The 27,741-nt window shown below is 38.9% G+C and overlaps 2 protein-coding genes across 6 annotated transcripts in view; both read right to left on the reverse strand.

The window, feature by feature from the left end:
* The window catches only part of LOC118629888 (prorelaxin-like), an 84,362-nt gene that overhangs the window by 25,444 nt on the left and 31,177 nt on the right, over nt 1-27,741 (reverse strand). The window lies entirely within an intron of this gene.
* PLGRKT (plasminogen receptor with a C-terminal lysine) overlaps nt 794-27,741 on the reverse strand; it is a 62,081-nt gene continuing 35,133 nt past the window's right edge. Inside the window, exons 1-4 of one of the 5 annotated variants that reach the window (XM_036261595.1) lie at nt 27,438-27,600; nt 8,634-8,764; nt 7,222-7,331; nt 1,033-1,187 (exon numbers count right to left, since the gene is read on the reverse strand). In XM_036261595.1, coding sequence (XP_036117488.1) covers nt 1,066-1,187; nt 7,222-7,331; nt 8,634-8,764; nt 27,438-27,515 — 441 coding nt within the window. In that variant the 5' untranslated portion in view covers nt 27,516-27,600 and the 3' untranslated portion in view covers nt 1,033-1,065. Of the gene's footprint in view, nt 1,188-7,221; nt 7,332-8,633; nt 8,765-10,447; nt 10,607-19,994; nt 20,117-27,437; nt 27,601-27,741 lie in introns of those variants that run through there. The other 4 variants (XM_036261594.1, XM_036261596.1, XM_036261593.1 and 1 more) reach the window with 4 other exon arrangements.

Below are 27,741 nucleotides of genomic sequence, written 5' to 3' on the forward strand. Positions count from 1 at the left end.
CAGCAAAATAAACAGGCCTGTGAGGGGATCCCTTGGGTGACTTTGGTCCCTGGGGGCTCAGCTTCCCCAAGCAAGCCAATAATAGAACCTGGCAGCTTTTCTTGGGCTATTTACTGTGAGAGGCATTTGAGTCAGCTCCATCCCTTCATGAAGACTACTCTTCCTTGGCTTTCTTATTTTATAGGCCTTTCTCACCCCTCACTCCCCCCCACCCCCAGCCCCCTCTTCTTTTAGACAGCCTGGGCTTCCTGGTATACCTGAAGCCCAAGTACTGCTCCAAGAGTGACCCAAAGTTACCAGGAGAAAAATCAGTAGAGAAGCTAAATAGTCAGCCCTGAATATTAGAAACTACTCTCTGAAAATTGGACATTTGGTAGTATACAAGGTACTTCTGAAATCTCCTGTAGGTGTCCACAAGGCCAAATCTAACGGAGCATTTCCAACCCTCTCCCAGAACAGATACACTCCAAGGCCAAGAGATACCACAATGCCTGAGTAACAGGGCTTATATAATAATATTTTTCCAGCAAGAGTTTGTACCTTTCCCAGAAGAGTGGAGCAGAAAAACTATCTAGGTTCTGGCTAGTGTCTCTAAAATATCACATTTTAACATGCATATATTAAGATTGTTGAAGTCTATAAAATACAGTATCGAGTTCAGATTACTTATATTCCAGTTACATTTGTTATAGATTATTTTTTGCAGTCTGAGTCTGCACCCTCCGAATAAAAGACTGAATGTGATGGTTCAATGTGTGAGACAGAGAAATGAGAGCAGCAGGACATTTGCTTTCAGGAATTCAAAACAATATAGTTTATTAATTTTACACTTAGATATTTATAATATACATATATAGGACATCTGAAAGTTATTTAAAAGAGTACCTCCTTTCTTGTTGAATGTTATAAATTTTATTTTAAAAAATAGCTTAACAAAAATGATCTTGCATTGTAATATTTTTTTAAAAATCCATTATATAAAAATCTTAAGCATTTAAAAAATTGCGAAAACCATGATTCAGGTCAACAATTTTGTGTTTTGAGATTCAGTGGGTAAACATGATATCATTTGTCTATGAAGAATTTACTTTGTTCCCTTCTGGCTTTTTCAAGGCTTTCAAAAGTAATCATTCCTTTCGGCAGCTGTAACTTGCTCTTTTCTGTTTCCAGTATGTTCTCAGCTTCACCTTAAATAAAGTACAGACATATGCAATGTGACAAAGGAGTATCAGCATTTTGTGAGAAGACCTACTTGCTATGTTCCAGTGACAAGCTGTAACACTGTGTGGTGGGATGCCCTCAAGTCTTACAGTTGAATATTTCACCCATTGTCCTCAGAAGTGACCCCCCAAAGGAAATACAGTGGTGAGTTCTGAAGACTCACAGAGAGATAAATCACATAACTTGGATTTTATTTGACAGAAGACAGCATTTTAGAATGTAGAGAAAGCATACCAAATAATATATTTTTTTTTCCTTGAAGGAAAGTCAGGATGCTAACTATTACTTGTGTTTGGAGGGGTTTGAGGTAGTCCTCTTCCTATTGCCTTTTAATATAAGTGACATGAAAGAAATAAAATTTACTAGAAATTCTAAATTTTTAGGAAAGCTAAACTTTGACCTGAAACAACATGTAAATACCCCAAATAGTACTAAATATTTTTTAGTCTGCATACATACATACACACACATCTATACATTTTTATAAATAATTCCGCTTTCAGATAACAGCTAGTAATTTCTTAGGCCCATTGACATTTGCCAACTTTTAATGTTGAAGACTAATTAGCAAAATTAATTTTAAAATTGTGTTATAATACACATTGACATTTTACAAATTCTGTTTAGTAATGAAGGCAAATGTTTAAGTTCTCTTTTAGCACACAATTAAAAAAATTTTTTTTCTTTATTGATTTTAGAGAGAGAAGAAGGAAGAGGGAGAAAGAGATAGAAACATTGATGAGAGAGAATATCGACTGGCTGCCTCCTGCATGCCCCCCACTGCGGATTTGGCCCACAACCTGGGCATGTGCCTGACCGGGAATCGAACCGGTGACCTCTTGGTGCATGGGTCTATGCTCAACCACTGAGCCACACTGGCCAGGCTAGCACACAATTAATTTATACTACAAACCCAAATGGGCTGACTAAAATTTTCAGATTTTAACAGCATTTCAACCATCTGCAAACATTCCTTTCCTCAGTCTTAAATAGTAAGTAAAGATCATTATAACTTGTATACAATTAGGCAGGCCATTGATGACAAGACTAGATGCTTCCATATGAGAATGTCTCACTCGCATATGGCAAATCTCAGTATATGTTTACAGAATAACTGATGATAAATTCAAACAGGGATTGTATATCTTGGCGGTCATCACTCGTTAACAGGGCTAAATGTGATAACCTAGTTTCTAATATGGTAAGTTTCCTGGTGAATTCTAAAGATTATTTCTTTTCATAAGAAATGTCCACAACATGCCTTGAAAGTGTAAAATTTTGTTTTCTGTAGACTCTGACGGACCTGTACTAAAATTACTTCCAAAATATATAGTCAAAATGTTCCCAGAAAATAAACTTGCTCTCCATTACTGATATGTTCAAAGGAATACTGTGTAATAGAGTTGACATATCTTAATACCACATAATTTTTATGAGGCACTGACAATACTAATGTCCATGTAAAACAATGAGACATAGTTCAGCTCAAACTTATGAATCCTTAAGCAGATGTGTAATGTGAAAATGAATTATTGAAATGAGTTTTAACATTAGTCAATCAGTTGTGTACAGTTAATTTTCAGATTCAAATAGGACTATACTCCAAAAATTAATTTGTAGGTCATTGTTTTAGTACTCAGAATACATTTTCCTGTAGTAATAATGCTATAAATCAATTTCTAGGCCATCAACAAGAACTGTTTAACCCATAATATAGCTGAACTATGATACCAGTAACGCCTGACTGCAGAGCACATGTTTACATAGTATCTATGTGGGAATATATTTCCATTTTCAAATGGGCATTTTTAAGACATTTAATCCCTCCATCTTCCTAGGCCTAGGAATGAAATGTTCTAATTCCTAATCTCAAGTCTGTGCCCCCTTTTTTTCTATACCAAAGCAGTCCTCACAGAGCCTATAGCCCAGGAGACAGCAGGATGGCAAAAATGAAGGCTTGGGAAAATACTGTTTCCAATATTCTATGGGTTAAAGGCTCGAAAAGTGGGGACACAGGGATCCTCATGTGAGTGTAGCTCCCAGAGAAGTGGTGGGAATTCGGAAGACATGAATATCCTAGACCCATGGGAAACCCTCTTCCCCGGACAGGAAAGGCGTCCGAGGCAGCAGTGCTATTTGCTAGGCAGGGAGAGCCAGGGTTCCATGAGAACGCCACAGTGCTAGTGAATAGGTAACTGCCAGCTCTCTGGAAAAAACATGTAAATAAGTTTGTTATATACATAAGTTTATTATAGATGCTACTTATATAAAATATATGTAGTGCACGATTTATAAATAATAAAATGTATAATACATTGTATCATAAATTCCATATAGCAAATTGATTCTCACAGAATGTTTTCACTGAACTCTTATAGTCACAGCTAACCTATAGTAGCAGTTGATGAATGACTAGAATTCCAATGTGAATAATGATTGGCATTTTCATTTATGTTAATGAGTATGACAGAAGTGAAACAATGACATATGTTGGAACTTTACTTATTTGAGAGTGATGTGAACAACTCTGCTGAATCAGATAACAGTTTTTAAATATTGGGAGAATATCTCCTCATTTTAAAGCTATTCTCAGTGTAATGGCTATGGACACAACACACTTTTAAGCATAATCTGTATTATAACATATCCTTCCTCACTGTCTTAAGTGTAGACCATGGGTTGGCAAACTCTGTTTCAATGACTCAGCTCTGTCATGGTAATGGAAAAGCAGCCAAAGACAACTCAGAAATGATGGGGGCATGTCTGTGTTCCAATAACACTTTATTTTCAAAAACAGGTAGCCAGCCCACAGGCCATAGTTTGCCAGTCCCTGGTCTAAACAATCAACAAAAATACAAATGAAGGCTTCATTTGACACTTGTAGGTTTCCGTGGTGTAAATACTATACCACGATCAACTTCAGGGTAACAACGGATGTTACTAAAGTCAGAATTGTATCTGTATTTTATTGTATTTGTATATTTTATCTGCATTTCTGCCACACAGATACAATAAATATTCGTAACTTAAAAGTAGATATATATAACCTAAAAGTGTAGATTATAGGATAATAATTAGAAACTGATCAGTCCTGTGTACTTTTTACCATTGTTTTTAATATAATTTAATGTTTTTTTTTGTAATTTATTTCATTGTAACTTTACATAATTTAATTTTTTTAAAAAATCTTTATTGTTGAATGTAGAATGTATTACAGATGTTCCTCATTTTTCCCCCATTGACCCCCTCCTCCCCACACCCACCTCCCTCCCGCCTTTTCCCACATTATTATCTGTGTCCATTGGTTATGCATATAAGTTCTTTGTTTTCTTCCCACCTCCCAACCCCTTTCCCTTTGAGGTTTGTCAGTCTAGCAATGAATTTGTACTTCTTAATCCCTTCACCTTTTTCACCCATTCCCCCAACCCCCCTCCCATCTGGAAACCAACAAAATGTTCTCTGTATCTATGAGAATGTTTCTGTTCTGCCTGTTCATTTTGTTTGTAGATTCCATTGTTAATAGATGTGTATTCATCGCCATTTTGTTTTTTCATATATTTTATCTTTTTCTTCAAAAAGACCCTTCATCATTTCATATAACAACGGTTTGGTGGTGATGAACTCCTTTAACTTTTTCTTGTCTGGGAAACTCTTTATATGGCCATCGATTCTAAATGACAACTTTGCAGGATAGAGTAATCTTGGTTGTAGGTTCTTGCTTTTCATCACTCTGAATATTTCTTGTCACTCCCTTCTGGCCTACAAAGTTTCTTTTGAGAAATCAGCTGATAGCCTTATGGGAACTCCCTTGTAGGTAACTAGCTGCCTTTCTCTTGCTGCTTTTAAGATTCTCTCTTTGTATTTAACCTTTGGCATTTTGATGATGATGTGTCTTGGTGTGGGCCTCTTGGGGTTCATCTTATTTGAGACTCTCTGTGCTTCCTGGACTTGTATGACTGTTTCCTTCACCAAGTTAGGAAAGTTTTCTGCCATTATTGTTTGAAACAGGTTTTCAATTTCTTGTTCTCGCTCTTCTCCTTCCGGCACCCCCAAGATGTGAATGTTGGCACGCTTGAAGTTGTCCCAGAGGCTCCTTACACTATCCTCATTTTTTTTTATTCTTTTGTCTTTTTGCTGTTCTGATTGGGCGTTTTTTGCTTCCTTATATTCCAAATCGATGGTTTGCTTCTTGGATTTACGTACTCTACTATTGAATCTGTGTAAATTATTCTTTATTTCAGTTAATGCCTTCTTCATTTATGACTGTGCATCCATCATTTCTGACTAGTCCTTTTTTATGCTCTTGAGGCCCTCACTAAGTTCACTGAGGTTCTCACTAAGTTCATTGAGCATCCTTATAAGCAGTATTTTGAACTCAGCGTCTGTTAGGTTGCTTATCTCCATTTCACTTAGTTCTTTTCCTGGGGTTTTATTCTGTTCTTTCATCTGGGACCTGTTTCTTTGTCTCCTCATTTTGGCTGCCTCCCTGTGTTTGTTTCTGTGTATTACTGAACAAGAAGTATGGGGCTAGCTGAGACCAAATGCTGCTTGTTTGAAAGAATTTAGGAAAAACCTGAAGCAGGATCCAAGACAGGCCAATCCTATGGTTAAGCAAGTGGCAACAGCATGGGTGGGCCTGAAACTTGGGTGGGGCGGGGCCTCAGGGAGTCACCAGGGCGGGTCTACCAGTGTGAGCCAGGTTGCTGGAGTCTCAGATATGGTGGCTGTCTGCCGCCCCAGGGAAGGGCTCACCAAAGGAACAAAGGCCTCTGACAGAACGTTTGTCCCAGAGAAAGGCCCCTCTCCAGCCCTCGCTCCAGTGCCAAACAGCTCAGTTCTTCCCTGTATGTCTCTGGTACCCCTCGAGCTGCCTCCCCTCTAAGCTTAGAGGGAGTGAGTCCGATCAGTCCCTGCGCTGCCTGGGGCTCTAGCCGAGTCAGCTTCCCTGAGCCTCAGTTCCCGCTGGTTTTTCCAGCCAGAAGTTATGGGGATTCTCTTCCTGGCGCTGGAACCCTGAGCGGGGCACTTGGTGTGGGATGGGGACCCCTCAGTCCTCAGGAAGGACCTTCCCAGCCGAGGTGTCCTCCTGATTTTCATCCGCCACACATGGGTGTGGGACCAGCCCATAGCGCCACCGCCCCTCCTACCAGTCTAGATGTGGCTGCTGCTTTAATTCTGTAGTTGTAGGACTTCCATTCAGCTTGATTTCAGGCGGTTTTGAATGATGGTTGTTCTGTAGTTTAGTTGTAACTTTGATGCAGTTGTGGGAGGACGCGATACCACGTTTACCTACGCCGCCATGTTGACTGGCAGTCTCACATAATTTAATTTTTTTTTTTTTTTTTTATCCTCACCGGAGGACATTTTTCCATTTTTTGTTCAGATAGAGCGGAAGGGAGAGAAAGGAAGAGAGAGAGAGAGAAACATCGATGTGAAGGGACACATCGAGTGGCTGCCACCCGCACGACCAACCAGGGCCAGGGACAAACTGCAACCGAGGTACATGCCCTTAGCGGGAACCGAACCCGGGTCTCTCTGTACCACAGGCGGGCACTCCAACCACTGAGCCAAACCGGCCAGGGCACATAATTTAATTTTTTTTTTTTTTTTTTTTTTTTTTTTTTTTTTTTTTATCCTCACCCGAGGACATTTTTCGATATTTTGTTCAGATAGAGTGAGAGGGAAAGAGAGAGAGAGAAACATCGACGTGAAAGCGACACATCGAGTGGTTGCCACCCACACGACCCAACCAGGGCCGGGGACAAACTGCAACCAAGGTACGTGCCCTTAGCGGGAACCGAACCCGGGTCTCTCCGGACCGCAGGCCAACGCTCTAACCGCTGAGCCAAACCGGCCAGGGCTAATTTTTAATAATTATTGTATTTAACAACCAGGGAGAGGGACTTGTCAGAATCTCCCTAAGTCAAAGGATCATAAGAAGGGGATAATTTAATAAGATAATGAATCAGAAATAGAGAGTCTGGTTTATCAAAGACTTACCTTTCATTCTTTGTAGAAGGGTTCCATAGCCCAAGTCATACTGGTAGGTAAAGACAAAGCCTAATGGAATAATAGGGAAGAGAAAGGCTGGATTCTTCCTTTTTATTGCTCTGGTTCAAGAACAAAGAAGAATAAATATCAAGACATGACCTATAAATACATATCTCTATACTCGATAAAAAAAATTTTTTACCTGCTTTTTGAAAGAATATTTTTTAAAAAAAATCCTCGCTCAAGGATATTTTTACATTTATCTTCAGACAGAGTGGGAGGGGGAGAAACATTGATGTGAGAGAGACACATCGACTGGCTGCCATCCGCAGGACCCCAACCGGGGCTGGGGATGAACCTCAACCAAGGTACGCGCCCTTGGCTGGAATCGAACCCTGGACTCTTTGGTCTGCAGGCCAACGCTCTAACCACTGAACCAAACTGGCCAGGGTAAATATTCTTCATTTCGAAAGTTACTTAATTCATTTGTGTCTTCTTTGAAAATAGGCTTTCCTTACCTATAACCCCTCACCAGATTCTGCAATTCTCCGGGCAGGCAGAGTCTATGACTTGCTCATCTGTATTTGATGTTGAGGCTCAGATTACTCATTTTATAAATGGTTAAGTATTGCCCAGTCAGTGTGGCTTAGTGGATTGAGCATCATCCCATGGACTGAGAGGTCCCGGTTCAATTCCTGGTCAGGACACATGCCCAGGTTGTGGGCTTAATCCCCAATAGGGAGCATGCAGGAAGCAGCCAATGGATGTTTCTTCACATCAGTGTTTCTATTTCTCTTTCCCTTCCTTTCTCTCTAAAAAATCAATAAAAACATATTTAAAAAGATAAATGGTTAAGTATCGATATCTCCCTTTTAGGAACTGTAGAGATAAACTTGTAGAAGCCTCATTCTAGCTTGGTGTCAAATTAGTTCTCTAACTTATAAAATGGAGAAAAGAATAGAGAAAATCTAATAAACTAAAGGCAGAATTAACTTGTACTACCCTGTTTCTACAGAATTACCTCTGAGGACTAAGCAATAATGGGTTACTTAGTTTACATATACACTATTTGAACTGAAGTCCTATCTTGGACAACTTAATAATAATAATATAATGGCAAAGATGAAATAAATAAATTATTTAAGAAAATTCTAGCCCTGGCTGGTTTTGCTCAGTGGTTAGAGCGTCAGCCCGTGGACCAAAGAGTCTCGAGTTTGATTCCAGCCAAGGGCACGTACTTTGGATGTGGTTCGCCCTGGCCCTGGTCAGGGTGTGCGTAAGGCAACCAATCGATGTAACCTTCTCACATCAATGTTTTTCTCTCTCTCCCCCTCCCACTCTGTCTGAAGATATTTGAGAAAATATCCTTGGGAGAGGATTAAAAAAAGAAGAAGAAAATTTAAAGTAAATAACAAACATACCCAGTTGTTAAAGAGATGGCTGCAATGCCATAAAATGTTCCAAAATATTTGAGGAATTCCCGAGACCAAGCAATCTGCATGGCCATTTGTCTTTCTCTCATTTCATTCTGCATCGTTAGCTGCCTTTCCAGCTGAGGAAAAAACAAAGAAAAAGTGTGGTTACTCATCTTTTGAATCTGAGCTGAATTAATAATTAATAATCTGCTTTTCCAGTGGATCTGCATTCTTCAGTTACTTTGATTCTTTATTTTAAAAAAATTTCAATAGACTTTTACTAAAGTCCCTCTGGACAACTATCCCCAACTGTTACTTTGGCAGTGAAATCTTCCTGGAATATATACAGAATAGATATAATATTTTTTTTCTGTGTCCTGAGGTATTGAACACATGTGGTCTGAAGCTTTTATCCAAGCCTAATATATATGTTCAGCTTATTATATCACATGTGAGAAAAGATCTACGTGCCTTTAAATGCAGATACATCTTATTGGCCTTTATTACAAGTTGCACTGAAGTAATTTTGCCTTCCTAATCTATCCAACTCCAAATTGAAATTCATTTGGAGTATCAGATCCATGTCACACCATGATATAATGTAATGGTAGTGAGATATTATTTTGAGACATCAGTAGAGATTTTTATTTGCCACAATTTTCTTGTTGCCTCGAGACCTTTACCACTTTAGTCAGTTCCTTTCACTGCTTTGGAGCAGAAATCAGATAAAGCTCAGAATACAGGAGACTCCATTTCTGAATGGATTTTTACAAAATGAGAGAAGCAGCAATCTGAAAGCTCAAGCCCATTATTTTAAGTCGGTTTCTTGAGAGAGAAAAGTTATCATTTTTTATTTTAAAATCTTGGCACAGAGTTCTTACCAAAGCATAGAGGATAACAAGCATAGAATTTATTATATCAACCACAGGGTGGGGAGGCATGGAATAATAATGTGACAGTTTCCCTTCCCTATCTTCTTTTTACTGTGGGAAGAAACTGGGAGAGGAAAATGAGATTTTAGATGTAAAGGTAAGGGTTGGCTCCTTGGCCCCTCTTGAGGATTGAAGTCCCAGGGCATGTGAGAGACTTGGGGTTTGGAGACCTCAGAACTGAGAGCCCCAAACATGTGTTTGCTCCATTAGCACACATGTAGATTATTTCTTCTTCTTCAAATGCAAAAACCATCTCTTCTTTTTCATCATTATCAAATGCACCATTCCTGGTTAATTTCATCATGAGCAAACCACGCACTGGAAGTAAACAGGTCCTTAGGGATTAAGATTGATCATTCTTGTCATGGTAAAAATCTAGTAATGTGTTGATCTCTCCTAGATTCTTATGGTTGCCAGCAATCCTTGGAATTCCCTAGTTTGTGATGAATCACTTTAATCTCTGCCTTCAATCTCACACAGCCTTCTCTGTTGTCTCATGGTCTTCTTCTCTGTAAGAATTCTAAACATTTTAATAGTTGTCTAAAAGCTATCATATACTGCTGCCTTCATAATAGAATATAGCAAATCAAAGTTGTTTGACTGCTTATTTACTTATGAATTTAATTAAATAGCGGTAATATAGAGGGTGGGCAAAAGTAGTTTGCAGTTGTTCATATGGAAGGCAATACAATATTTAATAAATAATAATGGAATAAACTCTATGTTTCACATACTCACAATTGTAAGCCTACTTCTGCTCAAACCCTACTTTGCTCAACCTTCTTCCAGGAAGGACTGGAAGAAATATAAGGAAACTTCTTTTTATAAAGACATAGAGTCATGATTTGCTCTCCTGTGCTGTAATGCAGTGGTGCTATCAGAGTTCACCAGATGGTCCCAGGCCTCTGTGTCCATTTTCGGTCTCCTCCTCCATCAAGCTCTTGTTTCTCACTCTTAGCAGTAAGTCCTTCTCTAAGCACCGATCTCTCCTGGCTTGCCTGTCTCCTTTCTCTCTTCCTCTCTTTTTCAATGATCTGTTGCTTTTCATTGTCTAGGGGCAGTGAGAGAATAAAATTTTTCAGAACTGTGTATAAAACCAAAGTCCCTAAGTTCCCAATGAGCACCTGAAAGCCATGGCTTCCTATGAGTATGCTGCATGCATTTTAGAACATGGCCTTATTATAATCATTTGGTTCTTTTGACTTTAAGTATTTCTTCTTGCTTCCTCATCATGTTCCAAATAAGAGGCTATCAGTTATATGACTTTGGTCTAATGAGATGTCAATACAGTCTAAATAAAATGGAGAGCAATATTGTTTATACCAATTATAGTAATAGCCAGAAAGTTATAAAGTGATTATTTTAAAAATACAAGTCAAGCAAAAGAGAAATAAAACAAAATCAAAAGGCAAAACTAAACCCAACTGACTACAACTATGACCATGTAGAACGTTCTTTATTTAGCTTCCTTTCTATCTTCTTCTTTTTTTTTTTTTTTTCCATTTATTGATTTTAGAGAGAGAGGAAATGAGAGGGAGAGAGAGAAAGAAACATCAATGAGAGAGAACATCATTTGGCCGCCTCCTCCATGCCCCCGACTTAGGATTCAGGCCCACAACCTGGACATGTGTCATGACCAGGAATTGAAACCGTGACCTCTTGGTGCACAGCTTGACACTCAACCACTGAGCCATACAGGCCAGACTGACCTCCCTTCCATCTTCTTAATGAGTTATGCTTTTCTAATCCTACATTTCCATATCTTCATGCATCCTGAAAACTAAAGGTTTTTATTAAATAAAAAGTACTTTTTGTACTTTTATGTGGGTTTGTTGCATTCAGAAATGTTCTAAATATAAAATAATTCTCCAAAAATGCTTTAAAAGATGGAGGAATCCTAAGCAAGAAACAAGTAAGGGGGATTAATGGCCATGTTTAACAAAGGCCTTTCCACCTGGTTGACAGGAATGTATTTTTTTTAATTTGTTTGACAAAATGATTCTAAAATTCCCTTAGAGAAAATATGCTACATGGTTGAGCCTTAAAAATATTAGCTAAGTAAAAGAAAGCAGACACAAAAGACGACATATTTTACAATTCCATTCATGTGACATGTCCAGAAAAGACAAATCTTTAGAGATAGAAAGTAGATTTGTGATCCCCTGGGTCTAGGGTCAGGATAAAAGATATGCCGTAAATGAGCACAAGGAAATTTTGGGAAATGATGGAAATGTTCTAAAACTGGATTGTGGTGATGGTTGCACAACCCTATAAATGTACTAGAAATCATTGAATTGTACCATTATAATAGATGGATTTTATACTATGTAAACTATACTTCAACAAAGGTGCTTTTAAAAAATAGAAGCGGGACAGGGTACCCTTTCAGCATCAGTCATAATAGGTAAATAACAGCATGTGTTTATTTTAAATCACTGTGAAAAATAAGAAAGATTTGTGGTATAGTTACCTGACCATACAGTTATTCCAGATCTTCCACGTTCTACTCTAAATAATTGTTCAAAAACATCTGGACCACTAGGTAAGATATAATTTTATTCAGATGCAAAGACTTTATAAATAATTTTATAATAAAATATTCCATCATTATATTTATCAAAGAGGGAAGGAAAGACTTTAGCATTATATGTATTCTTTTTCATAAATAATTAATTTTAAGCTTCATGTTCCATATTTTTTCTATTCTTATACTAAAATTACACTACCAGAATTTTCCTTGTAGTGGCAGGAGGTGGGGGGGGATATTGTTTTTTCCTCTGTAAATGTTTCTATTTTCTCTTCAAGCTTCCCTATCCCTAATGCTAATATCACCTTCCATGGGTGTTAGAAGTTACTTGCCCTAGGTAGTCTACACCAAAGCAAAGTTTTGGTCAAGAGGGTGAGTTGAACTGATCAGTCTTCCTTTAAAACATTGCTCAAATTTCAACCCACCATCACTTTTGCAAAGTATTTTGGGAGCTCAACTTGGATTGCTATTAATCTGGAGATACTTTTATTTAGAAGGAAATGCATTTATGCAGTAGAATCCAGTTAACATCAGATACTTAATCTAGTGATATAATAAGAAATCCTAGGGCAAGTCATCATCTCCAATTCTAACTAATTTTAGCCAAGGCTTTAACTTAGAAATTTCTTTTTTTTTAATCTTAGAAACTTCGTTTTCTTTTATCATTGAATTTATTGGGGTAACACTGGTTAATAAAACAGTACAGGTTTCAGGGGCACACTCAGTAAAACATCATCTGCACCCTGCATCATGCTTTCACCACCCAGAATCAAGTCTCTTTCCATTCCCATGTATCCCTGTTTTGCCCACTGTCACCTCCCCCCAACCCCTTTCCCTCTGGCTGTCACCATGTCCATGTCGAGATATATATATATATATATATATATATATATATATATATATATATATATATATTTACTGTTGTTGTTGACTTTTTTGTTACAGATGTTTCTCCTTTTTTCCCCCATTGACACCCTCCTCTCAATCCCGCCACTCCCCACCCCCCAGTATTATTGACTATGTCCTTGTGTACGCATACATGTGTATAAGTTCTGTGGTTTATCTCTTCCCTCTCCACACAGCCACACCTCTTCTGAGGTTTGTCAGTTTGCACCCCACTTCCGTGTCTCTGGGTGTATTTTGTTCCTCAGCTTGTTTTGTTCGTTATAGTCCACAAATAAGTGAGATCTTGTGATACCTGTGTTTCTCTGACTGGCTTATTTCCCTTAGCATAATACTCTCCAGGTCTCTTCATGTTGTCTCAAAGGATGAGAGATCTTTCTTTCTTATAGCTGCATAGTACTCCATTATGTATATATACCATTGCTTTTTTATCCACTCATCTATTGATGGACACTTGGGCTGTTTCCAGGTCTTAGTGATTGTAAATAGTGCTGCTATGAACATAGGGGTACATATTTCTTTCTGATTGGTATGTCAGGCTTCTTAGGATATTTTCCTAGAAGTGAGATCACTGGGTCAAATGGCAGTTCCACTTTTAACTTTTTGAGGAAACACCATATTGTTTTCCATAGTGGCTGCACCACTCTGCATTCCCACCAGCAGTGTATTAGAGTCCCCTTTTCTCCACACCCTCGCCACACTTGTTGTTTGATGATTTGTTGATGGTGGCCATTCTGGCAGGTGTGAGGTGATACTTCATTGTTGTTTTAATTCGCATCTCTCTGATGATTAGTGACATTGAGCATTTTTTCACATGTCTCTTGGCCATTTGTATGTCCTGTTTGGAAAGGGGTCTAATTAGGTCCTCTGCCCATTTTTTAATTGGATTGTTTGTCTTCCTTTAGTTGAGTTGTATGAGTACTCTATATATTTTGAAAATGAACCCCTTCTCTGATGTATCATTAGCAATTATGCTCTCCCATATAGTGGGTTCCCTTTCCATTTTGATGGTTGTTTCTTCTGCTGTGCAGTAGCTTTTCAGTTTGATGTAGTCTCATGTGTTCATTTTTTCCTTTGTTTCTATTGCCTTAGGCATTGTATCAGTGAAAATTCTGCTGCCTGTTATGTCTGAAATTTTGTTGCCTACATTTTCTTCTAGGATTTTTATGGATTCATGAGTCATATTTAAGTCTTTTATCCATTTTGAGTTTATTCTTCTATATGGTGTAAGTTAATGGTCTAGTTTCATTTTTTTGCATGTAGCTGTCCTGTTTTCCCAAGACCGTTTATTAAACAGGCTGTCTTTATTCCACTGTATGCTCTTGCCACCTCTGTCAAATATTAACTGAGCAAAATGACTTGAGTCAATTTCTGGGTTCTCTGTTCTGTTCCATTGATCTATATACCTGTTTTTGTGCCAGTACCAGGATTTTTTGATTACTATGGTTTTGTAATATTACCTGATATCTGGTATTATGATCCTTCCTACTTTGTTCTTTTTCAAGATTTCTATGGCTATTCAAGGTCTCTTTTGGTTCCATATAAACTTTTGCAGTATTTGTTCTAATTCTGTGAAATGTGTTGTTGGTATTTTGATGGGGATTGCATTGAATCTATAGATTGCTTCGGGTAGTATGGACATTTTAATGATGTTAATTCTTCCAATCCATGAACAAGGTGTATGCTTCCACTTTTTATATCTTCCTCTATTTTTCTTTTCAGTGACCTGTAGCTTTCTGCGAATAGGTCCTTTACTTCTTTGGTTAAGTTTATTCCTAGGTTTCTTAATTTTTTTGCTGCTATGGTAAATGGGGTTGCTTTTTTCAGTTTCTCTTTCATTGAATTCATTGTTCATGTACCAGAATGCCCTCGATTTCTTGATGTTAATTTTGTATCGTGCTACTTTGACAAACTCATTTATTAAATCAGAAAGATTTTTGATGGAGTCTTTAGGGTTTTCTATGTACAGTATCATGTCATCTGCACAAAATGACAGTTTCACTTCCTCCTTTCCAATTTGGATCCCTTTTATATTTACTTCATGTCTAATAGCTGTGGCTAAGACTTCCAGCACTATGTTAAATAAGAGTGGCGAGAGTGGGCATCCCTCTCTGGTTCCTGTTCTTAAGGGAAATGCTTGTAGTTTTTGCCCATTGAGTATGATGCTGGCTGTAGGTTTTTCATATATTGCCTTTATTATGTCAAGATATGATCCCTCTATTCCCACAATGCTCAGCATTTTTATCAGAAATGGGTGCTGGATTTTGTCGAATGCTTTTTCAGCATCTATTGATATGATCATATGGTTTTTATCTTTCATTTTGTTTATGTGGTGTATCACATTTATTGATTTGCAGATATTGGACCATCCTCGCATCCCTGGGATGAATCCCACTTAGTCATGATGAAGAATTTTTTTGATGTATTGCTGGATTCGATTTGATAATATTTTGTTTAGGATTTTGGCATCTGTGTTCATCAGGGATTTTGGCCTATAGTGTCTTTATCTGGTTTTGGAATTAGAATTATGTTGGCCTCATAAAATGAGTTTGGAAGTCTTTCATCTTTGGATTTTTTGGAATAGTTTAAGGAGAATGGGTGTTAGATCTTCTTTGAATGTTTGGTAAAACTCCCCTGTGAAGTGATCTGGCCCTGGGCTTTTGTTTTCTGGGAGTATCTTGACTCCGTCTTCAAATTCCTTAGTTGTTATTGGTCTATTCAAGTTTTCTGTCTCTTCCTGGTTCAGTTTTGGGAGACTGTGTGTTTCTGGAAATTTGTCCATTTCACCTAGATTGTCCAATTTGTTGGCGTATAATTGTTCATAGTATGTTTTGATGATCCTTTGTATCTGTGGTGTCAGTTGTTACTTCTCCTCTTTCATTTCTGATTTTATTTATTTGGGTCTTCTTGTTTCTTGGTAAGTCTGGCTAAGGGTCCATCAATGATGTTCATCTTTTCAAAGAACCAGCTCTTTGTTTCATTGATTGTTTGAATTGTTTTTTTAGTTTCTATGTTGTTTATTTCTACTCTGACCTTTACTATTTCTTTCCTTCTACTTGCTCTCGATTTTTCTTTTTCTTTTTTAGTTCTTTGAGTTGTACAGTTAGAAAATCAATTAGGAATTTTTCTTATTTCTTGAGGCAGGCCTGTAGTTCTATGAACTTCCCTCTCAGGACTGCATTCGCTGCATCCCGTAGATTTTGTGTTGTTGTGTGTTCATTTTCATTGGTTTCCAGGAAGTTTTAAATTTCTTCCTTGATCTCCTTGGTAACCCATTAGTTTTTTTAATAACTTGCTATTTAGCCTCTGTGTGTTTGAATGTTATTGCGTGTTTTTGTTGTAATTGATTTCTAGTTTCATGTCATTGTGATCTGAGAAGTTGCTTGATATATTTTCAGTCTTCTTGAATTTGTGGAGATTTACTTTGTGTCCTAACCTGTGGTCTATCTTTGAGACTGTCCATGTGTCTTTGAGAAGAATGCATATTCTGCAGCTTTGGGGTGAAATGTTCTGTAAATATCAATTAAGTCCAGCTGATCTAGTTCATTATTCAAGGACTCTGTGTCCCTGTTAATTTTTTTGTCTAGAAGATCTATCCAGTGGTGTCAGTGCGGTGTTTAAGTCACCCACTATAATTGTATTGCTATTGATCTCTCCTTTGAAGTCCCCCAGAAATTTTTTTAACATATTTTGGTGCTCCTTTGTTTGGTGCATATATGTTTACCAGGGTTATATCCTCTTTTTGGATTGTTCCTTTTAATATTATGTAGTGACCTTCTTTGTCTCTTATTATGGCCCTCATTTTGAAGTCTATCTTATCAGTTATGAGTATTGCTACAACAGCTTTTTTTTTCTTATTTTTTTTCATTTTCTTTTGCCTGGGAAAAACTTTTTTTCCATCCCTTCACTTTCATCCTGTGTGAGTCTTTTGTTGTGAGGTGGGTTTCTTGTAGACAGCATATATATGGGTCATGTTTTCTTATCCAATCAGCTACCTTATGTCTTTTGATTGGGGCATTTAAGCCATTTACATTTAGGTTATTATTGATATATACTTATTAGTTGCCATTTTTATTTTATGCCTGTGTTCCTCTCTCTCTCTCTCTTTTCTTCTTACAGTAGTCCCTTTAGCATTTATTGCAGTGCTGGTTGGTGGTGATAAATTTCTTTAGCTCTTTTTTTTTTTTTTTTTTTTTGTCTGTGAAGCTCTTTATTTCACCTTCAATTTTGAATGATAGCCTTGCTGGATAGGGTAGTCTTGGATTCAGACCTTTGCTGAGCCAAACCGGCCAGGGCTCTCTTGCTTCCTTTAAGATTCTTTCTTTGTCTTTGATGTTTGCCATTTTAATCATGATGTGTCTAGCTGTGGATTTTGGGGGGTTCATCTTGCTTAGGACTCTGTGTTTCCTGGACTTGTGTGACTTTTTCCTTCTCCAAGATAGGGAAGTTTTCTATCATTATTTCTTCAAACAGGTTCTCTACTCCTTTCTCTGATTCTTCTCCCCTGGTACCCCTAAGACGTGAATGTTGTTACGTTTTGTGTTGTCCCAAAGTTCCCTTAAACTTTCCTCCTGTTTTTTAAATTTTTCCCTATTTGCTGTTTTATTTGAGCATTTTTTTTCTACCTTGTCTTCTAACTCACTGCTTTGTTCTTTAGCTTCTTCTAATCTACTACTGTATCCTTCTAAGGTATTTTTCAAATCGGCTATGTCGTTCTTTATTTCCTCTTGATAGCTTCTACCTCTTTTTTAAAGCTGATATAGTTCCTGCTGAGCTCTCTATAATTCTCATTAAGTTGGTTATAGTTCTCACTGAATTGTTTGAGCACCCTAAAATTATTGCTTTGAATTCTTTATCTGACAAATTGCTTTCTTCCATTTCATGTGGTTCTTTTTCTGGTGATTCTTCCTTTTCTTTCATTTGGGTGTTATTTCTTTGTCTCCCCATTTCAGTCATCTGGTAGTTCTAGACCTGGTGAGGGATGTTGGGAGGTATAGTAGGCAGGTCAGCATGTATCAAATAAGGCTGCTTTGCCTCCCAGACTGTTCTGTTGCGTGTTGCCTCTTGTCTGCTGTGGGTCCTGGAGAATTTATAACTGGCGGCTGGCATTGGTGTGTCCTGGTAGGTGCTGCTGCTGGATCACATTGGCCCCAGTAGAGCCATGCTCCTCACTGGTGCCATGCTCCTCACTGGTGCCATAGATAGTTGTATCACATGGGCCCCGCAGATGCCACAGGCAGCTGTATTGCGCAGGCCCCTCTGGAGCCCCAGTCCCGCCACTGGCAGCTGGGGAGTGCTGCTACCTGGTGGGGCTCAGCTCCTGCTCAGCCTCTGCTGATGTTTTTGTGGATGGGTCTTAGCTGCTTATCTGTGTTGCTGCTGCCTGGGGATAGATGTCTGCTCCCAAGCAGAGCTGCTGTTGCTGGGGGTGTGTCTTGGCTCGGATTGGGCTGCTGCTGTGGGGGATGGTGCTGGGTTCCCAGCTGCTTACAGCTTCTGCAGCAGGCACCTTGACAGCTCAGCTACTGTGCACTGGTCTGTGTTGACACAGCAGGGTCCACTGGTCCGATGGTGTGAGGTGCACTGGTGGTCTCAGGATGCTGGGCCCAGGTTGCTGGGCCCTAGCTGGTCCTGCTGCCTCCTCCCAGAAAAGACCAGGGATCTTCCAAAATGGTGGGGCTTCCTGGCCATGCAGAGAGAAGTGCCCTGACGAGCCGCTTACTGTGGTAGCTGGCTGCTCCTCATCCATAGCACAGGAACCTTCTGCTCCACGTTTCTGCACTGCTCGGGGTTGCTATTTTACACTCATGTCCACTCACACTCTCTCTCACACTTGCTCACTCTCTCACACACTCACCCTCCCTCCAGTCCTGCCCGCCACCATCTTTCTCCAGAAATTTCTTATTTAAACCTGATTTCAATATAAAAAGAAACGTAGATTGTGGGAATAATTTATTATTTAGTTATCCATTTCTGGGAAATAATACTTCCAATTTCATGTTCACATGTGGTCTCAAACATAAACTATCATCTCATTATTATAAGGAAATAAACATTAATTCCTGAAATGGAAAAAATAGTTATTTTTACATTCTGTCCTATTCTGATTTGTATGGGCCTAAGAGTTTTACAGAAAGATGAGTCTGGCCCAGTCATAACCAATAAATTTTAATTTGTTGCTGCCTAATCTTTGTAGTGACAATCATTTCTCCTCCAATACAGTGCTAAATAAAAATCCAAACTGAATTGTCACAGATATGGAGAAGTCAAATTGAGAACATCAATGTAATTGTTTTACATAATTAAATGTTATTATATAAATTGAAAAACTTAAATGTAACTAACTTTTATGTCAAAATTTTTTTATAATCCTACTAAATTTTTTTCTTAGGATGAAAGAGGTACATTTTTTATTATGGGCTGTCTATTCACACTGACTTCTTTTGCTGAAAACTAAAGCCTAATTTGATAGTACCGACAAGCAAGCTAAGATATGAAGTATTAAAAGCAATGGTGGCTCAGTTTCTGCCCTTGGTGGGCAGGGGCTGAAAAGAGAGCACAGATGAAAGGGAAAGTCGTGAGCTTTCATGAGCACAGAAACTAGCATCACCGACAGTATGGAAGAAGATAGCACTCCCTATATTAAATCAAACAGAAAATGAATTCCAGGTGAATCTAAGCACTAAATGTACCAAATAAAATGATAAATTTATAAGTAAAATTTGTAGACTGCTTGTATAAGCTTAGGGAGGCAAAGACCTTTTCAAGGAAGAGAGGAAACATGAAGGAAAAGATGAACAGATTTTATACATTAAAAGTGAAAAATTCACCACTTCATACCAATTAGGATGGCTTTATTGAAATAAACAGAAAATAACAAGTGTTGACAAGGGGCAAGGATGTGGAGAAATTGGAACACTTGTACATTGCTGATGGGAATGTTAAATGGTGCAGCTACTGTGGAACGTGGTATGGAAATTCCTCAAAAAAATTAAACAGAATTACCATATGATCCAATAATCCCACTTCTGGAAATATACCCAACAGCAATGAAAGCAAGGACTTGAACAGATGTTTGTACATCCATGTTCATAGTAGCATTCTTCACAATAGCCAAAAGGTGGAAGCAACCCAATGTCCATTGAATAGCTGAATGAATAAACAAAATGCAGGAGCTTCTGGTCAAGATGGTGGCATAGGTAAATGCAGTATCGCCTCCTCCCACAACCATATCAAAATTACAACTAAGCTACAACATAATCATCCTTCAGAACCACCTGAAATTGAACTGAATGGAAGTCCTACAACTATGAAATTAAAGAAACAGCCAAATGGAGACTGGTAGGAGGGGTGGAGGCACGGACAGGCTGGTCCCACACCCATGTGTGGTGGATAAAAATCATCAGGATACCTTGGTTGGGAAGGTCCTCCTTGAGGAGTGAGGGGGTCCCTGTCCCACACCAGGTGCCTAGTTCAGGGTTCCAGTGCCAGGAAGAGAATCCCCATAACTTCTGGCTGAAAAAACCAGCGGGAACTGAGGCTAAGGGAGGCTGAGGCTGTTGGAGCCCTAGGCAGCTCCTCTTAAGGGGCCTGCACACAGACTAACTCGCTTACTGGGACTTGCTTCCTCTAAGCTTGGAGGGGAGGCAGCCTAAGGGGCACCAGAGACATACAGGTAAGAATTGAGCTGTTTGGCCTCAGGATGAGGGATGGAGAGGTGGCTTTCTACTGGTCAGATGTGCTCATGTGCTGGTGGAGGCTGATGTTCCTTTGGTGAGCCCTTCCCTGGTGGGGGGGGGGGGGCGCAGCACACAGCCACCATATCTGGGACTCCAGCAACCTGGCTCACACTGTTAGCCCTGCTGCAGTGATTCCCTGAGGCTCTGCCCCACCCAACTTTTGGGCCCACCCAAGCTGTTTCCAGTGGCTTTACCATAGGATTGGCCTGTCTTGGATCCTGCTTCAGATTTTCCTAAAATCTCTCAAACAAGCAGCATCTGGTCTCAGCAAGCCACATACCTCTTGTTAAGTGGCCCCGGGCCTGGCACTAGAAGCAACCAGCCTTGTTCACAACTTGGCTTTTCCAGGGCACCTGCAAACCCAGCACAAGAAGCAGCCATCGACAGATCACTTTGTAGCTTATGCTGGGTGGCCTCGGGTAGAACACAGGCAGAGGCTGACCTTGCCCCAGAGCCAGCACACCCAGTGGAAAGCTTCAGACCACATCAAAGCGCCACCACCTAACCACCTCCACAAGTGACACACTCAATGAGCGGACTCAGTGGGTACCAGAGCCCTGATGAAGTAAGTCTTGCTCTGTGTGGTTGGTTGGCCCTTACACAGATGATCCTCCAAGGTAGTCAGAGGCCAGTGGTCAGTGGGCATAGCCAGTCCTTGCAGCTGATCAACCTCTGTAAATCCCTCCCATTGATGTGCCAACAGCAATCAAGACTCAATTACCATAGAAGGGTATAGAGTCCACAGTAGGGGTGCCCCTTGAGGGCCCAGCTGGGGTGATCAGGGAGGCTGTGCCATTGGATCCTACAGAACACCTACAACGATAGGCCACACTATGAAGCCTAGGAGACATAGCAACTTTACCTAACACAGAGAAACAATTACAGGGAGGCAGCCAAAATGAGGAGACAAAGAAATATGTCCCAAATGAAAGAAAAGAACAAAACTCCAGGAAAAGAATAAAACAAAATGGAGATGAGCAATCAATCAGATTCAGAGTTCAAAACACTGGTTATAAGGTTGCTCAAGGAACTTGGTGAGACATTCAAGGAACTTAGTGAGACCTTCAAGGAACTTAGTGAGAATATCAACAACATAAAAAAGGACCAGTCAGAAATGAAGGATGCACTAACTGAAATAAAGAATAATTTACAGGGAATCAATAGTAGAATAGGTAAAGCCAAGAAGGAAACATTGATTTGGAATATAAGGAAGAAAAAACACCCAATCAGAACAGCAGAAAGAAAAAAGAATTTAAAAAAAATGAGGATAATGTAAGGAGCCTCTGGGACACTTCAAGCATGCCAACATTCGCATCATAGGGGTGCTAGAAGGAGAAGAGAGAGAACAATAAATTGAAAAACTATTCGAAATAATAATGACAGAAAACTTCGCTAACTTGGTGAAGGAAACAGACATACAAGTCCAGGAAGCACAGAGAGTCCCAAACAAGATGAACCCAAAGAGGTCCACACCAAACACATCATCATCAAAATGCCAAAGGTTAAATACAAAGAGAGAATCTTAAAAGCAGCAAGAGAAAAGCAGTTTGTAACTTACAAAGGAGCTCCCATAAGACTCCCATAAGTCTGCTGATTTCTCAAAAGAAACTTTGCAGGCCAGAAAGGAGTGGCAAGAGCTATTCAAGGTGATGAAAAGCAAAGACCTACAACCAAGATTACTCTATACTGCAAAGCTGTCATTTAGAATCGATGGACATATCAAGAGTTTCCCAGACAAGGAAAAACTAAAGGAGTGCATCACCACCAAACCAGTATTGTATGAAATGTTGAAGGGTCATCTTGAAGGAGAAGAAGAACAAAAATATAAACAATAAAATGGCAATTAATACATATTTATCAACAACTGGGTCTACAAACAAAATGAGCAAGCAAAACAGAAACAGACTCATAGATACAGAGACCTTTTTGTTGCCTGCCAGATGGGCAGTGGCGGGGGGAGGGGGGGAGCAGGTGAAAAAGATGAAGGAAGTAAGAAGTACAAATTAGTTGTTAGACTAATGAACCTAAAAGGGAAGGGGGAGGGAGGGCAGGATTAGATAAACCAAAGAACTTCTATGCATATATGCATAACCAATGGGCACCAACAATAGTGTGGGGAAGGCAGGAGGGGGCCGGGATTGGGGAGGAGGGGGTCAATGGGGCAAAAAAAGGGGGACATCTGTAATACATTCAACAATAAAGATGAGTTTTAAAAAAAAGAAAGAAAAAAATGGTAACACTGTGAGGGATGATTGGGCAGTTACTTTATGAATACTGTATATATTTAAGAATATATACAGTAATTTTTTTTTTGGTGCGTGCCCCTAGTGGGAACTGAACCCAGGACTCTCTGGTCTGCAGGCCAATGCTCCAACTGCTGAGCCAAATGGCCAGGGCTTAAAATATATTTTTAAGTGAAAAAACAAAAAACACACAAAATACAGCATAGACACACAATGGAGTACTTCTCAGCCCTAAAAAGGAAGGAAATTCTAACACATGCTACAACATGGATGGAACTTGAGAACATTACGCTAAGTGAATGAAACAAGCCAATCACAAAATAATATTACATAATTCCATTTATATGAGGCATCTATAGAAGTCAAATTCATAGAGTCAGAAAGTAGACTGGTGGTTGCCAGGGGCTGTTGGGAGAAGGGAGTACAAAGTTAGTATTTGATGGGTACAGAGTTTCAGTTGGGAGAGATAAAAATGTTCTGGAAATGAAAGGTGGTGATGGTTGCTCAAGGAAGAGACACAGTGGGGGATTAAGAGTGTGGGCCTTCCAATCAGGGAACGCCTGCATTTGAGTTCTGATGCACTTATTAACGTGCCCTTTGGAAAGTCACTTCATCTCTCTGTATCTCAGTTTCTTTATCTGTAAAATATGGAAAATAATAGTATCTACCTCATGGGGTTGTTTTGAGGACTTCATTATTAATAAGAAAAGCATGTAGAAATAATACCTCATGGTTGAATTTGGAAATATCTGTTAAAATTTAAAATGTACCTACCCTTTTATTTAGCAGTTCCACATTTGGGCAGAGTCAATACTCAATAAAAACTAGTTGTTTTCTAATCATCATCATCATTCCATGAAGCTATATATTTTGATGTGGAAAAATCTATAAGGTATATTGTTAAAATGAAAAAAGCAAGGTGTAGAATAGTGTATAATTTGCTACCATCTGTCATTTGTGTGTGTATACACACATACATATACGTATATACTTATATTTATATACTCCTAACTATGCACAGACTATCTTTGAAGACTGTTAAAAAACAACAACAACAACAAGTAATATTGATTGCATTTGAGGATGTGAACTAGATGGCAAGGACAGGGGTGGAAGGAAGTTTTCACTATATACCCTCTTGTTCTTTCAGAATTTTGCATCATGTGCACATAATAACTGCTCAAACATTTATAATTTTATAAAGAAAGAAAACAAAGCCCCTAAGCCCCATTTCAGAGTGAACTTGCATTTGGGCTGTCTGGAAAGCTAAGGTGTCTGTTTTCCTGCCCAAGAGCAGGGAAGTGGACAAGAGGTAATGCATAACCAATGAAATATTCTGCAGCCTTAACAATGACTGTCCACATTATGAAGACGATCCACAGCATTGGAAAATGCTTAGACGTGATATAAAATGTAAAAAGCATGATAAAGAGCATGATAAAGATTTTACAGAGAGTATAACAATTTGGTAGACTAAACAAAATATAGCACAGAAAAAAGACTGGGAAAAATATTAAGTAAGGTTGTGTTGGGACTATAGCACTATGATAGCTTTTCTTCCTTCTAAACATGTAAGTTTTTTGTTTATGAGTTTGTTCATTAATTTTATAAAAGAATTTTATATTAAAAATGTAAAAATGGCTCTGGCTGGTTTGGCTTAGCAGTTAGAGGGTCGACTTGGGGACAAAAGAGTCGTGGGTTTGATTCCAGTCAAGGGTATGTACCTCAGTTGTGGTTCAATCCCTGGCCCTGGTCAGGGTCTTGTAGGAGGCAACCAATCCATGTGTCTCTCTCACATCAATATTTGTTTCTCTCTCTCTCTCTCTCTCTCTCTCTCTCTCTCTCTCTTTCCCCCACTCCCATTCTATCTGAAAAATCAATGGAAAAATATCCTTGGGTGAGAATTAAAAACAAACAAAAACCACCAAAAACATAAAAATGTAAATATTGATTACTGGAACATGAGATTATAGACTATTCATTTTTAAATGTTTTATACTTATTTACATAAAAATAAATAACAATTTTTAAAAGAATAAATCCATAATGGTGCCTGGAAAATAAGAAAGGCTGCCATCAGAAAGCCAGCAATTTTGAGGAATTTCTGAAAGAGAGAAAGCAGGCAGGATCAGAATGATGATAAAACCAGAGTAGAAGAAACCACAACCTAAAACACTCAGGGGAGGACTCCTCTGCCTATAAGAATGCTGGGGAAGCTATGTGACTATAAATGTACCCTTTCCCTCTCACATACTGAGAGAGTTGGTAGTGTTTGTTCCTAGTTACATTTTTTTCAAAGCTTAAAATTTATTGGAGAAATCTCCTATTCTATGGGATCGGGTCAGAGAGGAGGTAATACTGAAGCAATACTGGACTTCAACAATAGGAAAGAAAGAAAAAAAGGGAAAGTAGGCCACTCAGGCCTGAATATGACACTGTGCTCAACTGCCAAATAAATCTGTGTTCTTTTTTAAAAAAAATTTTTTTCTTTATTGATTTTAGAGAAAGAGAGAGAGACAGAAACATTGATGAGAGAGAACATTGACTGGCTGCCTCCTGCATGCCCCCTACCGGGGATTTGGCCCACACCCTGGGCATGTGCTCTGACCAGGAATTGAAAGGGTGCCCTCTTGGTGCATGGGTCAATGCTCAACCACTGAACCACACCGCCCGGGCTATATCTGTGTTCTTTAACAGTTGTGAGGTTCTTAAGTCTGCTCCTTGCTCATCCACCCTAAAGAGAAGCTCTTGTGTTTGCACACGTTGCCCATCTCACAAAGCCCACAGAATGTAGAGGAAATCCATGTCAGTTACTTACATTAATCAACCTACTTCTTCATATATATGAACAAGCAACCAAGGGCTACTAGACATTCAAAGGAAACCAAGAATATATTAGAGAAGGATCAAGGTACATAAAGAGAGTAACTGCAATGGGGAATAAGAGACAATATAGGATAGAAGAAAAGAATGCAGTGATTAGAAACCTCTTTCTCTATATCTGGATGTGTTTCTAAATATATTTCTGTCTTTTTTAGGAAGAACAGAAAAAATACTTTTGTCTTCTGGACAATCTGTACTAGGAGACGTTTATATCATTATTGGTCTTAATGTAACAGATGGAAGCTAGCCTGGATAATTCTAAAGCTGCAACAAAGATTAAAACAGTTTATTTCACCAAAATTAGTACCTTTATTTTATAGTAAGTTGAAGGATCACAGAATGATTCTCATTTTTCTTTTTTTCTTTTTTACATGTATCATGTGGAACATTTTTATTCCTAATTTATATTTTGCAAGATATTTGACAGTGTACAGAGAATACTGTTCTAGGTGTTGATTGTTTTGTATTATGATTTATTTACAAAATATCACCACATAATGGTACCTACTTTTAAAAAAAATCAGCATTGGTCTATCAAGGCCATTAGGATAAATTGTTAAGCTTACAAAAGTCACCTTAGTACCACTGTTCCCAGGCATATTATTGCTAATTAAAATCTGATTCCAAAGCCCACCTATAGTTTCTAGTATGATTATGCACAGTAATTTTGAAGCTCAATCTAATTAGATTGATAGGGAACAGTGGAGGACCCAAGCAGTCCTATCAACCTCTATCAGAGATGTACATTAGCCTACTGGTTACATCCTTCTAGGTGTGCCACCATTTATTTATAATAGGACCACTTGGCCACCCCATTATGCTAAAACACGGTTCCTTTGGGGAAAAACCCAAGGTATTCTCTAGACTAGCTAGGCTGATCAGCAGGGTGAATAAAAAGTGATTGTCAGTAGTGAAAAATGGTTTCATTTCTTTGAAAATTTCCTTCTCTTCTGGAGTCCTTTATCTTTTTCTGATTTTGAAGGCCTTAAAGATTTTGTTTTAATCTCAGTATCAGTTTTCCATAGTGTCGTCTTGCTCTTTCTCATCAGATTAAGTCATCTTCATTTAACTCTTAGTTGAGCTCAGAATCCTGGGCCTGTGCTTGCCTGGATGTCTTTACTGCCTGAAGTGAACACAATAAGGTGTATTGCATTCATGTTTATTGTAATTACGCTCTTGTAAAGGCTGCTTTCACCTTGGCATCCAGCTTGGAGTAGGGACTAGATTTGCCATCCCAGCTGCTAATTTCCATGATATTCTCAATGTCTTCTTTTACCAAATAATATACATCCATAAGAGCAACAACATCCTGTAGTCCTTCTACCCTTTATGAGGTCAAGTGCTATACAAATACATCCTCTCTGTGTGACAGACATCCATATGTATAGTCCTTTGCTGGAATAAGTTCTGAGACTCATATGCAATGCTCAGTCCTGAACAATATGACTGTGTTTTCCCATAGACCAGTGCTTACTCAACCAGCTTGGGAAGGTGGGAAACTGGGTCATGTATCCCCTCATTAACTCCCCAGGAAGAACACTGGTAAATGGCCTCTGTGGACAGAAGACTCCAGTTTTGCTTACTCTGATCTGACGATCCACTAAGTTGCCATCACACATGCTATCTGCTGCCCTGCTTAAAAGCATCAAGTTCTTTTTCATGTCACCTCCTGTAGTTACAGACTTCAGCTGTATATAGTTCTCCTAGACAAAGAAGGATGCTACTGAATAATCATGGAAAAAGAGCTCTGATTTGTCCACATGTGACATATGAGCAGTCTACTCTCCAGCTGCAAACACTTTCTGGGCAACATCTAATGGGCCCAGTTTGATATCTTTTTTGTTTTTGTGAGGATCAGCCTTGGCCCGGTCACAGGTTAGTGCCTTA

The sequence above is a fragment of the Molossus molossus genome, unplaced genomic scaffold (assembly GCF_014108415.1).
Source record: "Molossus molossus isolate mMolMol1 unplaced genomic scaffold, mMolMol1.p scaffold_m16_p_14, whole genome shotgun sequence".
Classification (NCBI taxonomy): domain Eukaryota; kingdom Metazoa; phylum Chordata; class Mammalia; order Chiroptera; family Molossidae; genus Molossus; species Molossus molossus.